The following is a 14,429-nucleotide window of genomic DNA, read 5'->3' as shown; positions in this document are numbered from 1 at the left end:
AAAAGTTAATCACATTAATACTGTATGACCCATTTTTTCAATATAATATTAACTATTGAAATTTTTTAATACAATTGACGAAATGATTTATTCGTCAACCACGGATTCTGCCACCACAGGGCATCTCACTTCACCTGCTTTACCTTCGCTGCTTCAAAGGCTTATTGGACCAAAAGACGATACGGTGTGTTGTCTTGAGATAACAAGGGATCGCAATTTTATTGGCGTGATTGGTGTGCGTCTGAGGATACCTATCCTCAAATATAGCTAAACCAGGCTGATTGAATTGTTTACCCAGAGAGGAACAATGATTCGGTAATCCGGCTCTCTTGACTGATAGTCAATGTACGGTATATGCCGTCCTCCTACCTTCCATATGATTTCCGATTCAGTCTACATGGCTCTTCAAATACCTGATATAATTTCAATGTTTAAAATCCTTTGGGCGTTTAAAACAATCTGTCCGGCTACAGTTCAGACTATAGAACATCAGGACCGGATTGAGTCTGAGATGCGGGGTGCGAGGAGTAAAGATCCGCATGCCTCAAATTTGTGTATTTCCTTGGACGCAGATTTTCATTCAATTATCTACTAGGTAGGTAGGTACCTATGCTAGGGATAGAAGTTGATTTGCCTTTTTAGTTACGTCAATGTTCATATAATCCAAGGGGAAACTTAATTAGTTATCAGTAATGCGGACGAACCATGATGTCTCCAAGGACAGAGGTAATAGAGCTTCTTAGAAACCCATCTTCCATCGTGCATTTCTTGTGCTACAAACTATATCCCCAGATGTATGGGCAAGGATGAGCGTACCGTTTAAGGAGTGCGGGAGGTCGCCAATTATGGAATATTCGGTGTGCATGTGATGGTTGCAGAGGGCATGGAGCCGGTCAGTCAATGAGAGATGTAACAGCAGTCCTACACATTGTCAAAGATGATGACTGCTATCTCACAACATGCTAAGAACCATTCTCGTTCTAGAGATAGGAAACAGGATACTATATGAGATACAATAAGAGAACTGCATACCCAGCGAGCGGAGCAATGACCAGATGTAACAATACGAGCTTCTATTCGTATCGTAGCATTGGACAGAGAACCTGTATACTTTGGGAAAATAGAAACGTTTCGTTCGTGCTTCAAAGCATGATAATCTTCCATTAAGACTTTCTGAGACATTTGGACTGCGAGCCTCTGAAGTGTCTATATCTCAATACCTTGAACACACTTTCCCTGCTGATAATCATGGCCTTGTGCATTGTTTGCTCTGCGGAATGACTGATACATGTTCAATGTTACTGAAGAGGTGTGCTTTTCAATTTGTTTTGGCATACATTATGGTTTGTGATGCTTTTCTGGGGTACGAGAATAGCTCCAGTTTCCATATCATTGCTGTCTTCTCTCTGCAGCCTTGCTCGCTTACTGGAATATCATAGCAACCTCAGTATCCAGCCGACCTGCAGAAATTTTCTCCCACAACATCTCATTTTCATTCAAATCAAGGAAGTGAAGAAGAGTTTCACAATCAGATGATCAAATTTCGCGTGGGACCGAGTGTGGAAAGCTTACAAGCCGTTAAGCCATTGAAAATCGAAGAGCGAAAAGAAATTGTTGATCTGAGAGTTCTGTGCATTGCAAATACGCGCAAATATGCAGCTTGTTTCATGGGAGTTCGACCTTTTGAAGGATTTGGATTGCCAGGTGATGGCTTGATAGTTAAATCCAAGCGCGATTCGACGACCTATCATGACGCCAATACCGGTTCAAACGGAATTGATATCATGTTGGTGGTTTTGCGCCAACATCTAAGTTTTCACCCAGAATTGTGTGTTCCCCAGGATCAGATTACCGACGAGGAGACCGAGGTATACAAAGTTGCTTGGATGAATCTTGGTGAAAATAAGATTCAGGATTGGGACATCAAAAGAAAGCTCTTCAAGTCTGTTCACGGAATTCATGAGCTTCACTTTGATGATATCATGGAAAAGAAGTTCTCATTTGAAGATGCTCTCGCGCATCCGAAGTTACAAAATCTTTTCCGAGGCGCTCACTTCGACATCGCAAGCCACATAATGCTACGAAATACCCCGATGAACCTGATCCAGCTTGGGCAAGAGCCATCGCAGAACCGGATTCTCTTCATTTGTTTAATGAATTGAGATGGGATGGCGTTAAGGAATTGGATGCATTCATTGATAGGCATTTTAAAACTGTCAGATATGGGAACGAACGACGGATATTTTTCGCAGCCAAGCCATGGTTTTTCAAGGTTCTATATGAACCCCAGATGATTATGAGGTCCATATCCGAGCTTCGAAATTTTGAGATGGGTGGAATTGTAACAAGGGAGCTGAAAGTCACTGGCGGTCTAATCATTCATAACAAGGAAAAGCACGTTTACGCTTTATGTGCCGTTGTCAGACTGGGAAATGGGAATGATATCCAAGATGACGTTCGCACATACCACCCTAGCGGCAGAGAGGTTACCCCTCTAGGAACACCCAAGGAATTCGTCGCCAAAGCCGAATATAAAAAATTGGGAAAGAGATGGTCCATTAAAGATGGTGGTCGATACATGCTTTTTTATGTTCGAATTACGCCCCAGCCAGCACCTCTCCCCGAGGATTATTTTGATGAGGATGCTCCCGAGTTTGAACCAAGATACTCATGGGATACATCTGATGTCAATGTGACCGATGTCAATCAACAGAATCGAGGTGCACTTGAGAACACTTCATCAAGTACGTCACAGTCTAGTTCCAACAAGGGACAGCTTGGATTTCATTCGGAACCACGAAAGTTTGCGCCTTCAACAAATTCTCGAGTACCTATGTTTGGTCCCAATTCCCCAATGCCGATGTTTGGGCCTCGATCGAGTTCCGAACTACCTCAGCTTGGGTCAACTTTTCAAGCACCTAAGTTTGGATCTAGTACTCAGGCATCTGGATCTGGGTCTTGCAGTCAAGAATCTGCTATCAATGCAAGAAACCCACCCAAGATGACTCCAACACCTTCTTCAGCTCGTACTCATAGCAGCAGAAATTCGAGAAAGAGAGGTCAAGATGGACTGATGCATGATGATGCCGATCATAGCGAAAACAATGATTCTCACCAATCATCAAAATCAGGTGGTAGATCATCATCCAGACCGAGGAATGGAGAATATTGTAATTTCTGTCGAAAGTCTGGTCATGACGAGAGAGATTGTTACAAGAAGAACCCGGCGCTATCGGCAGCTCGTGGTGCTTCAAATGGACGAGGAAATCATTCACAGCGTCGTGGTAGGGGATCTTTGGGGGGAAGATTTGGGCCTCTCAATGAAGGGGTTGGATCTTCCACAGATCAAAATCGTGGAGATCGAGAACCAGATTCGGGAGGGTATGGATCCAATCGGAATTTTAATATAGGACGGGACGGATGGGTTTGGAAATTCGGTTGAAGTCAGGTTAATTGAGTGGATTTTAGTTGATGTTTGATGAGATTGAAGACGAAGAATGATAAACTAGTTTCAAAAGACGTGAAATGATTTTCTAAATATGATACTATGAAATTAATGAAATCCATTTTGTCTTACTAGAATAGATCTTCAGAAATATCTGATAGAGTATGGTGCCTTACCGCGTTCCTGCAAATTTTTTATGACAGTCACCCCCTTTCCTTTACACCCGCCTCCATTTTCTCTATTTGTTTTACCCCACACCTCTTCTTTACCGATCAGCCTCTAGAGCATATGCTTTTTTTATTACATTTTTTAGTTATTAGGAATGCGGTGAACTCGATTCGCGAGCGTATCAGGCGTTTCAGGAGCCGGTCTTCGTGGTCAGGCCATGAAGTACATATTTCGACTTGAAAGCCTAAAGCTAGTTGTTGCAAATTTTATTGCGTTGCATAGTCTAATATCTACTACTACCGGAGCACCTTCTTGATCGCAGTTGATCGACTTAGTAGGCCCTGCGTACCACACCCCCGCATCACAAAGAAGGGCTGAATAAAAGTATGTAATTATTATCTCACGCAGAGTCTGCGCTGGGAGCCCGTTAGCGATCTCGGCTAGGATGGAAATATGATGTACTAGTTTCAGGTTTTTACTAACGTGTTTTTCTATACTATGCGCTGTTTGTGGATGAAGTTGTTATCGAATCAGACCCCAAGTCATCGCAGTGCTGATCCCATTGCGACTTGGAGGACGGTACAGCTCCGATCCACCCTACATACTAGGTTGGCGTCGTGCTTATGTCTCGCAATGTAAATCATCTCTATTTTCTATGATATGAAGACTACCTTGTTTTTTATACCTCGACGGAAGGTTCTTTTCACATATTTCGCTAGTATAGCCACGTTCTGTCGAAGGTTTGTACATGATCGATAGATGCAGACGTCGTCCGCATCTCCCAGCCGGAGCTTGGGCCCTCTGTCTATGCCACGGTAGTGTTTTGAAGCTGGGAAACCACTAAACGCTAGGTGATTCCCCTTGTCTTTTTGACGCATGTCACCCCGTAGATTTAAAAGGGTTGAGACAAAGAGCAATCATCGATGTTCATATATTTTTGTGCTTCTAGACTCGGTCTAATCTTAATCACGCGCCTAACTTACGATCTTAGAATCTATGGCTCATATAATTCAATTGCATATAGAAACAATTCGATTGCTCCCCTTCCGGAGACATCCCTAATTCGACTGCTTCAAATACAAGGAAGAATGTCATGTTTTGGTATATATTTTTGAGATGTGGAATGGTCGAGTGTATATGAAGATGTCACTTTGAGATGTACTGAGTATTCAGGTATATAGATCTATTTCAAGCCGAAAATCATCATTCAATTGATACTACAATGCACTGCTAAGAGATCCATAGACTCGTTCTGAATCATGCCCTGCCCCCTTTGTCCACATGTACTTCCAATCGCTTATTTTCAATCTCTAATATCTTCCTCTAAATCTCCTCTATCCTCTGATTCTCTTCATCATCCTCGGCTGTATTTTCATCTTCCGAAATGATAACGCCTTCTGAGAGAGAAGAATCGATCTGGTTACCTGGCTGACCATCTTCATTACCCAAATTTCCTCCCTCCATATCGATAATATCACGACGCCTCTTCTTAAGAATCCAATCCTTCTTCCAATCTAAAACTATATCCCTAGGTACCTTCATTGCTTTAACATTTCCTCTTTGCCAAGAATCTTTTGAATCTTCCATTGAGGGAAGATTCTTTCTTGATTCCTTATTCCACATATCCCAAGCTTTGATGACATTTTGTATGTCCCCATTCAAGAGGTGAATCGAATCACCTTTTTCCTTTGAAGTCCTTGTAGATTTCAGAATTTCCTTGAAGATTTTCGTATCCACAAAAGCCGAGTTTTTTGGGAGTCCGAGGAGTGATGTGGGGGAGGCGAGTATGTTTTTAAAACTTAAAATCTGGGCTTGTGTGAAGTATATCTCAGATCTATTCATGACCTCAATAAGACCATCGCATTGCGCTGTAAAAGTCGACCAAGTGTTCATTCCCTCCAAAGTGTTCGGAATTTGATCTCCACATCTAGCCTTTAGGGCGGTAGACAAGGCGTACTTGACGAATTCTTTATCGCCATCAAAGTAGGGGAAACAAACCAATGTACAAAATGATTTGCAGAATGGGATGGTTAGTGAAGTTTCATTCTTGATGAATTTATCCTTATACTTGTAACCTTCCCAATGGTCACTAGCCGCTTTGATTCCCGTTGGAAAAAGATCGAATGGAGCACAATTAAAAGTATCCGTGTCCTCCGCCATAGGGCAAGTTCATAATCATATGTGCAATCCAATAAGATTTGATCTTCTTCCGTCCATTCAGGAGATGATGAGGTGGTAGTAGCAACATGTTCATCCCCAAGTTCAGGTGTTTCATCATCGGAGGGAAGTGCGATGCCTTTTCCCTTATTACGCTTTACTCTTGGTGATGAATTTGTTGAAGATTGATCCGATTTCTCACCAGAAGTTTCGGCCTCGTATAAATCCTCCTCTAAGACCATGTGTTTCTTCTTCCCATTTCCTTTGAATTTGGAAGGTCTAGCTCTTGTGTCGGCGGCGACTAAATTATCGGGAAATTCGTCCGAGTCTGTATCCTCCACTTCGGGTTCTTGGTCAAGTGAGGTCTTCGAACCACCCATTTTCGCATGAAAGTGGATTGTAGAGTGATGATTCGGAATTTCGATTGCTTGGATCCTCCGCCTCGGATCTTGAGAAGGCTGTGCAGTATCCCCTTTGTCATTTTTCGTTGAAGTATTGATATCCTGGGTGTTTGATGATCGGTGCGACAGTTCGCTATTCGGCTGGTGTCTTGGCGGTGCGTTATCCATAGTGAGTTCGAGTTATGATCGTGGTGTATTGAAGTACTTGTATAATAAACTCGGGAGATTGTTTTGATTTGATCAAGAAAACTGCTCGTCGAAAATGTAGTTGCCGAGAGGTTTTCCAATAGATTTTTTATTATCTATTGAATTTTTTATTTTTTTTAGAATGGATAGAGTGAACATACCAATGAGAAAATTAATATTCTCGCTACTTGGAGTCCTCACAGCCAACCATCCCAGGTGATTGATAGCAACTTCAATACACTCGATTTTTTTTAAACAAATATGACGAAACAATAATACAATAGATCTTTTCTTAAAATACATAAAAGTGATAATTTCACTATGCATAATTCTCATACTTTCCTTTACACATACTAATCATGGGCTGGTTCTAATCTCCTCTCACTACACTTGTTGACTAATAGATAGATTTTTTTCCCGTTTCGATTTTTGTTATTTCTGTTTGCATGGATGAATTTATTGCTACGAATACTAGGTTTATGATGCTATAGTCGCACATTTAATCCTAGAGAAGGCTAAAGGAAGTTGGTGAGTTATTTCTCTATTTGTATAAAGGGAGCTTGACTCTATAGATTTTTCATATACATGAGAGTAATGCAGGGTTTATATCTAAATGAGTTGTACTTCTCAAGGGAATGGAAGGAATCTGTAGTCTTGTATTGTGTAGTTTAAGGGGAGAGTGAAGTCTTGAGCTCCTGAGTGGTTGAGGATTAGGGATTAGGGATTAGAAGTTACACTTGAGGGTCAAGTGGAATTACACGCATGTCTTTGCAGGTATGGTTATTGGAGATTCATTAGAAGTGGCAGAGGTCGTTTAGAGAAGGGGGATCGATCATGAATGTATCTATGAGATCCAAAATGTAGTCACACAACTCGAAGTCTCTTATGTTCGAACTCATCCCAGCATTTATGATGAATTTTTTGCTTCGAGGTATCTGGATATTTCCATTAGATTGCAGATCCGGATAATGGAGCTTTTCAAGGTGGGACTGTAGTACAGTCTCTTTGGTACCCTGAGAAAGATCATCAAATCCCGTATTCTTGGTACCATTTGGCCCTTTGGCCGGATGGTAGAGTAAAAATACAAATGGCAGTAAAACGTCTTTCAACTCTATATGTACCTCGTCGATTCAAATATATTGCCGCTACCTCAATCCTGGTATGCGCTTGAACAAGCCTTTTGGAAAACTAAGCATAAAGATAATCCCCTAGAAGATCTCTTCAGCACCAGAGAACCTAAAAGTCAAAAAATTACCTATATAACACCATGAAACACATAGAACCATGCGTTGCCATTAAACCAAGTGAAATGGCATAAGTCGGGTACCCCACTTTCTGGCCACCCCCCTTTTGGGCCACTTTTTATACCAAAAATACATCAAAAATGGAATTTCTAACTTTCTTATTTATGGACAGAATTTATTGAAATTTTAAATATATAATTTGGATCATTTTTAGCTTATTTTGAAAATTTCAGATTTTTAGGATTTTTCTGTATGAGATTTAGAGCTTCAAAATATCGATTTTCAAATTTGTATAGGAATCACATACAAATTTGAAATTTTTATAAAATCTTTAATAACTTTTTAATAAAAATTACTAAAAATAAACTATAAAATTTTATTATAATTTTATAATATAATTATTATAAAGGGTTCAAAAAAAACAGAGAATTTTCTATAAATAGATATTTAGAAGGATACATTCAAAATTGCAGGGATTATTTATATTATTTTAAACTTACTGTATACTATATCTTTATATCTGTCAATTTTTTTGAATTTTTTTTGAATTTCTATATAGATTCAAGTTCAAATCTTTCAAAAAGATAAAAGATTTTCTTTTAGTAATTGTTGTTAAAAAGTTATTAAAGATTTTATAAAAGTTTTAATTTTGTATGTGTGTCACGGGGTGACACTAAGCCCTTTCTGTCCTGTCCTGTCCTGCTATATATGTGAGAGTAAGGTAGAACTTCCAGTTCTATCTCCTAGTCTTTTGGGCGTTTAGCTCAGCGGTAAAGCTTCTGAATACTCCAGAAGTGATCCCGTGACAATGTGATTCCTATACAAATTTGAAAATCGATATTTTGAAGCTCTAGATCTCAATACAGAAAAATCCTAAAAATCTAAAAATTTCAAAATAAGCTTAAAACGATCTAAATCATATATATAGAGATTTTCATCAAATTATATTGTATATTGATAAAGATATTAATAGGCCTAAAAAGTGATTTTTGGTGTGAAAGGGTGGCCCAAAACAGGGGTGGCCCGAAAGTAGGGTACCCGACTTAGCGAAGAGAACATACCTCTCATAAAAACCCTTTGTAGAAAGACCGGCACGATGATTATGTCAGGCTCTAAAACATTTTCGAATGTGTCAGAGGTTTAAGCAACTGAGCAGGTTTTATTTTGATTGGATTTATTTGTGTGCTCTCTAACCTATTGATTGTTAGATCTTGGATTGAAGATTCTCATCTTCCAGTCAGAAGCCTATCCCGGAGATCATTTGTTGAGTAGTAGACAAAATATTATTTCAAGAGATTGAAACTATGCAGTCCTGAGCTACTTGGAAGTCAGAATAGTGTGATGAACCGAATCGGTTGTTCCGGTGGTCAACTAGAAGAAAGAGGCAGCATGTGTGAAGTCTTCTCCCACACCATCTCTCCTCTTTGCCTATTCTTTACCCATTTTTAGAGCTCCTTGAACTAATTTGTAAGCTTTCCAATTTCTTTAGTATGACGGCGCCTTCAACTGCACATTCCAAAGAAGTCGCTTGCTTGCTTTTCGTGTTAAGAGAACGAGGGGAAGAGTGCCTCATCAAAGAAGTAAATGATGGGAAGAGTAGACATAAAGAACACGAGTGACTAAAGAGGCCTTGAAAGAGACAATATCGAGAAATAGAAGGAGAATGGGGACTTCATATTCGGAAAGAAAGAGTCGGAGACTTCAATGAGGAAGTTCTCAAGGTTGAGTTCTTCTCGGAGATGAAGAATATCGATCACTAATACAAGAAACTGTGGTAATTCAAGGCAAAAAACTGATAGAATAAGGAAGAAGAGAGGGAAAGAGTGCGACGAAGAGAAGGGGTCGATATCATTGATCATAATTGTATTTCCTAAGTCATTACTTATCCGAATAAGTCTGCCGTATTGTGCTTAAATCCCCCAATAGTTTCTGCCCTTGACTCATATCTGCCGTACTCTCTTCATGTACATGTTTTTCCTCTCCAAGCTCAAAAGACCAAAGAAAGATCTTGCACAATATCACCGTCAAGATAATCCATATACCACTTCATAATACATCCTCCCGCACATTATATCGCTTTCTCCACCCTAATGCCTATGTTCCTTCACATCTCTCTCCAGACGTGCAATCCAGTTACATCGGCCTAGCAAGAAAATCCTGATATTTCTGTTCATCCTCCCCATGAACAAACATCTCCAAACAACTTTTCAAAGAAGCCTTATTCGAAGTATACTGCCAAATCCTCTCACGATAATCCCAAAGCCAGAACACCACAAACTCCCTCGCTCTCACCAAATTCTTCCTTCCAGCCCTCGGATACTTCTCAAACGAATCCCAATCCCTCGGCTCTGGCCAAATGCGAAACTCGACATTGCCATCGAAGTGGCTCTTGAAGTACACGTTGAGCGCAACTCCATCTCCTGTGATTGTGAAGTCCACATCTGGCGACAAACCCAGTCGCTGGGAGAAAAAGTCGTGTAAAGAGTGTCTTGCCGTCGGGTAGCATGGGTAGGAGTTTGTTGCGGCGGGTACTTCTCGGCTTCGCGGAGACGGTGCGTTTCGGCGAGGGCGACGGTCTTCTTGTTGGTCTCGATTGCTTTGTCCCATGCTTCTACGCTGATTTTTTGCTTGGTGGCTTTTGCTGCGGTAATATCGGAACGAATGAGGCTAGGGGAATGTGTAGTAGGTTGTCGAAATTTATTTGAAGCGTCGTGAGAAGTGGAATCTGTCTTGGTCTCTGCTGCCGTAGTGAAATCTTCGTTGGGCTTGGAGACTATAGTGTGTGAGCATGCTCGCTTTTTTGGAACTTGCTGTATGCTTGATTTTGTGCCTCTGGTTTCAGAAGTGGTAAGATGACTATAAGAGGAAGATGCTTCAGGACCTTCTGCGTCTGGAGATGCTTTTCTCTTATGTGAGAACATCTTCAATGAGGAGGAATCGATGTGTGTAAAGGGTTGTGTTTGATTACGAAGTGTCGAGAGTTATTGTAGAAGTGCTGAAGAGAAGTTCTCGATTGCATTCAGGTTATTTGGCGATTTTTGGCTCATTTTAGTGAATTTTACTGATTCGTAAGGTGCAGGTGGCTTTAGAGGTCTTTCTGATTCACTATACTCTCCACTCACAGCTAAGATTGTGTTCGAAATACTATTAACACTTTTACATTGAATATTGTTCATTTCGAACCAATAAGGCACTACATGTTGTGAGCCACAAAGGTTCGTTCTCTGAACCTAGGTATTCCTTCTTCGATACCTAAAAGTCTAGGTACGGTTCTTTTTATATTCATCCCCCATGAGCCTTCAATAATTCCTGATTCTGCAAATTTTCTCTCGACTAAAGTGCTAGCGATACCCATACGTTGGAACTATTAGTCACGCCCAAATTATGCCATGTAACGCATTCCTAATGTCTAACATCTTCTTGCTTCATGTATCTGACACACTCTGGACTGCTCGGTCTTTGAGGTATTGATTGTAGTAAGAGCTGTTATTCGGGGTTTTGAACCACTCAAGACATTTCCGTAAAGGCTTTTTGGTCCCAGGACTACAATCGTTTCCTTTATAGTACCAAAGCCAAAATTGTACGAAATCATGGGCTCTAGCAAGCGTGGTCTTCCCTTCTTCGGAGCCTGCTGTCATATCCTTCCCTTTTGCTAGTTCGGGCCAGATTTGAAATTCCACGTTTTTCCGAAACTGAATCTTGAAGTGCACATTTAGCAATTCTTCAGCCTCTCTTTTGGCAATTGCTCCGCTTTTATCTATCCACTTGTGGTGGGATCTGCTATCATGAGGGAGAACAGAGACATATGGAAGGACTTTGCTGGATTCACTAGACGGGTTTCTTGCAATTCCAGGCGTCTTGTCATCCTGGTCCATGGTATGATTCCCGACTTCCATTTCTCTCCGGTTTCTTTTCTTGCTCTGGCTCGTCGCTCTCTGGCTTTCTTGAGGAGAGGGTGGCGACGGTGGTTCTAGGAGGCTGTCAAGAAATTGGTCAACAGCTTCAGAATCCGTAATTTGGCGATTTGATTTGTCAGAAGTGAGCTTTTGAAATTTATTGGAAGGATTATCGTCACTATTAGTAGACTCCGTTGAAGAGCTATCTTCAATTCCAGCCCATTCTCCAAACTCTTGGTCCCAATCTCCCTCTACCTTATTCTTCGCGTCCTCATTTTCTTGGTCTCTTTTCGCAAGAATCCAGTCCTTCTTCCATCTCAAGACCTCATTCTTTGATACAGAATTGGCTCTCTGATTTATTGTGTTCCACAAATTATTTGGCTCAGCCCCAAAAGCAATGCTGATGCCCATCTTCTTATTCCATTGGACCCAAGCAGCGATGATATTCTCAAGATCACTGTTCAACAAGTGATTCCAATCCCCATTTTCTTTTGTTTTCTTTGAATGATTTAACAACACAATCTTTTTGAAATATTCCAAATCCACAAACTCATAGTGAAGCGTAAGCTTTCCCCAGATATCGAAAACAATAGGTTTTAGATGCGCTTGATCCCCCTCATCGATATGAATATTAGCTTCTTTGCTTCTTGACATGAACTTTTGCCATTGAATATCAAAATAGTTCCGGATCCCACAGCCCTCGAAGGCTGAATGGGGAGTTTTGTCACCACATCTAGCTTTCAGAACCGTAAGCAAGGCATATCTTATATACTCCTTGTTTTCGATAAAAGGGGGAAGACGAATAATTTCACTAAGAGATTTGCAAAAGCCTTCGGTCAATAATGTGCTGTTTTTGATACGCCAATTTTCTTCCTTGTAATAGAGGCTTTCTCGGTGTTTAGTAGCCTGTTTAATACCAGGTGGAAATAAATCTTGGGGTGCGCAACCGAAAAGTTCTTTCGTTCTTCTCCAAAGCATTATCTCGGCATCGCAGGTCGCTTCCAAGCAGACCTGATCATCATCTGTCCACGTGGACACAGGGTAATTAACTGTATGCTATCAGTCTTGATAATGCTAGATTAGATGTGTAGTATGTACCTATCCCCTTTCCCTTCGCTTTGCAAAATGGGCCTAAATCGCAAAGGTCCAGTTCACCAATGGCCACAAGATCATCTACTCTATAAACCTCTGGCTCACTAACTACTTTTTTGCCCATAGTTGCCGCTTTCAAAGATATAGAAGATTGACCCTGTGGGATGACTGACCTCTGACTTGCGTTCAATCCTGGGAATTCGGGAAAATTCGTGCACCCACCATCGTTTTTTACACTGTTTTCCTCCATCAGACATTCATTGTCCTCAATATCAGTCTCTGTACGCACCCGTTTTGCTGTTTGTTGCGGCGAGCTATGGACTTCACTATTGAATTGAGGGTCGAAGGATGTACTTTTGAGGGTTGGTTTATTTGGTTTCCGTCCACCGAACGGCGACTTTCTTTTCGTGGACATCTTTAGTAATCTCTATTGTTTTTATTTAAAAATGATATAATAAATATATATTTTTGAATGTATATATAATATAGTTCTATATTCATATAATCTACTAGTAGCGAATCACACGATCAAATCACGTGATCGTCGCTTATAAGCTTCTGAAAGCGATCATACGAAAACGATCATAAATAAAGAATATGAAAAGGAGCTCTATTTCGAAGGAATGACCGGATTAGGAAGAGATCTATAAGAGATTAACGAAAGCGAAAAGCTAGATTGAAATAGAAAAAGTATTGTCACTGTGTGGATACACGTGACCGACAAGCGGGTAAGCTAGGCCCTATTGGGCTAGCTTACATATGAAAATTCTGTATATCTTCACTCTGGAAGATCCTGTATTGTAGCTCTTCGAGCTACGTCTTAGTCTACACCCTATACCTACTATTATTAGCACTGTTTACTATATACTTCTGATTCCGCCTGCCGCCCCGTGATACAATTACAACCTTATTGAATTCCTACTTGAAGTTTAGTCTAAACCACTTCAAGAAATCTCTAAACACTTCCACATGACTCTAGAGGCAGCTTTTGTAACACTTATAATCTATAATAATTTCAATCGATTATATTAGTTTGAAGATACTAGAGCTCGTTTAAATCGATTTTTTTTGATATTAGATCTAATATATTCGAAATATTAGTATTGTTTTTATTATAAAATAATATAATAATATATCTTTTTGAATATATATATAATAAAGTTCTATACTAGTATCGAATCACATGATCAAAAACACGTGATCGTCGCTTATAAGCTTCCGAAAGCAACCATACGAAAACGATCATATTTAGCTTCCGAAAACGATCATTATTAGTTTCCGAAAACGATTATTAATAAAGAATATGAAAAGGAGCTTTATTTCGAAGGAATGGCCGGATTAGGAAGAGATCTACAAGAGATTAACGAAAGCGGAAAACTAGATTGGATTGGAAAAAGTATAAAATAAGAGCTTTTTCCCTCTTAATATAGAATAAGAAATTCGATACAAATATACAGATTCATAACAAAAAGACCATTGTTCTCCGTAAGGAGTGGCTGGTTTAATGGTAAAGTGATTCGTGCCCACTTTCCATTATTCATTTCGAACGATGTGCTTGATGAAATCTCTTCATATATATAGGCCGATCCCTATTTTATTGAATCTGTAAAGTAGGATCTGTGGATTCATAAGCTATATCACCGGCTACAATTGCATAAAGGAAGTCGTGATCCCTTCTCTCTCCTCTAGCCCCGACAAGAGGAGCTTCGCTTCACCACCGCTATACCTCCCCATTTCGTCTGAGTAGTTCCAACTACATTCGAGCAATCACAACATACCTCTCTCCTTCTTGGGATCTCGATACCCGATCGCCTGCCTCTAGCGGCCGCTAATCACCTTG

General features: G+C 40.3%; 5 protein-coding genes across 5 annotated transcripts; 1 reads left to right on the top strand and 4 right to left on the bottom strand.

Moving 5' to 3' along the window:
- Window positions 1-962: 962 nt before the first annotated feature.
- Window positions 963-1,290, bottom strand: EAF02_007069 (uncharacterized protein; the record flags this gene model as incomplete). Its single annotated transcript, XM_038903117.1, has 3 exons — window positions 963-980; window positions 1,033-1,195; window positions 1,232-1,290. 3 exons carry the CDS (start codon window positions 1,288-1,290, stop codon window positions 963-965), a joined length of 240 nt encoding a protein of 79 aa, XP_038757438.1.
- A 242-nt stretch (window positions 1,291-1,532) lies between these two features.
- EAF02_007068 (uncharacterized protein) lies at window positions 1,533-3,442 on the top strand (the record flags this gene model as incomplete). Its single annotated transcript, XM_038903116.1, has 2 exons — window positions 1,533-2,026; window positions 2,047-3,442. The coding sequence occupies 2 exons, from the start codon at window positions 1,533-1,535 to the stop codon at window positions 3,440-3,442; spliced, it is 1,890 nt and encodes a 629-aa protein (XP_038757437.1).
- A 1,494-nt stretch (window positions 3,443-4,936) lies between these two features.
- EAF02_007067 (uncharacterized protein) lies at window positions 4,937-6,339 on the bottom strand (the record flags this gene model as incomplete). Its single annotated transcript, XM_038903115.1, has 2 exons — window positions 4,937-5,680; window positions 5,746-6,339. 2 exons carry the CDS (start codon window positions 6,337-6,339, stop codon window positions 4,937-4,939), a joined length of 1,338 nt encoding a protein of 445 aa, XP_038757436.1.
- A 3,395-nt stretch (window positions 6,340-9,734) lies between these two features.
- EAF02_007066 (uncharacterized protein) lies at window positions 9,735-10,522 on the bottom strand (the record flags this gene model as incomplete). Its single annotated transcript, XM_038903114.1, is given in 2 exon segments — window positions 9,735-9,987; window positions 10,002-10,522. The coding sequence occupies 2 exon segments, from the start codon at window positions 10,520-10,522 to the stop codon at window positions 9,735-9,737; spliced, it is 774 nt and encodes a 257-aa protein (XP_038757435.1).
- Window positions 10,523-11,026: 504 nt separating this feature from the next.
- Window positions 11,027-12,713, bottom strand: EAF02_007065 (uncharacterized protein; the record flags this gene model as incomplete). The annotated part of the gene is made up of 2 exons (XM_038903113.1): window positions 11,027-12,546; window positions 12,596-12,713. 2 exons carry the CDS (start codon window positions 12,711-12,713, stop codon window positions 11,027-11,029), a joined length of 1,638 nt encoding a protein of 545 aa, XP_038757434.1.
- Window positions 12,714-14,429: the final 1,716 nt, after the last annotated feature.

The sequence above is a fragment of the Botrytis sinoallii genome (assembly GCF_014898435.1).
Source record: "Botrytis sinoallii strain Bc 23 chromosome Unknown BSIN_011, whole genome shotgun sequence".
Lineage (NCBI taxonomy): Eukaryota > Fungi > Ascomycota > Leotiomycetes > Helotiales > Sclerotiniaceae > Botrytis > Botrytis sinoallii.
This window is presented reverse-complemented; position numbering and strand designations above follow the sequence as displayed.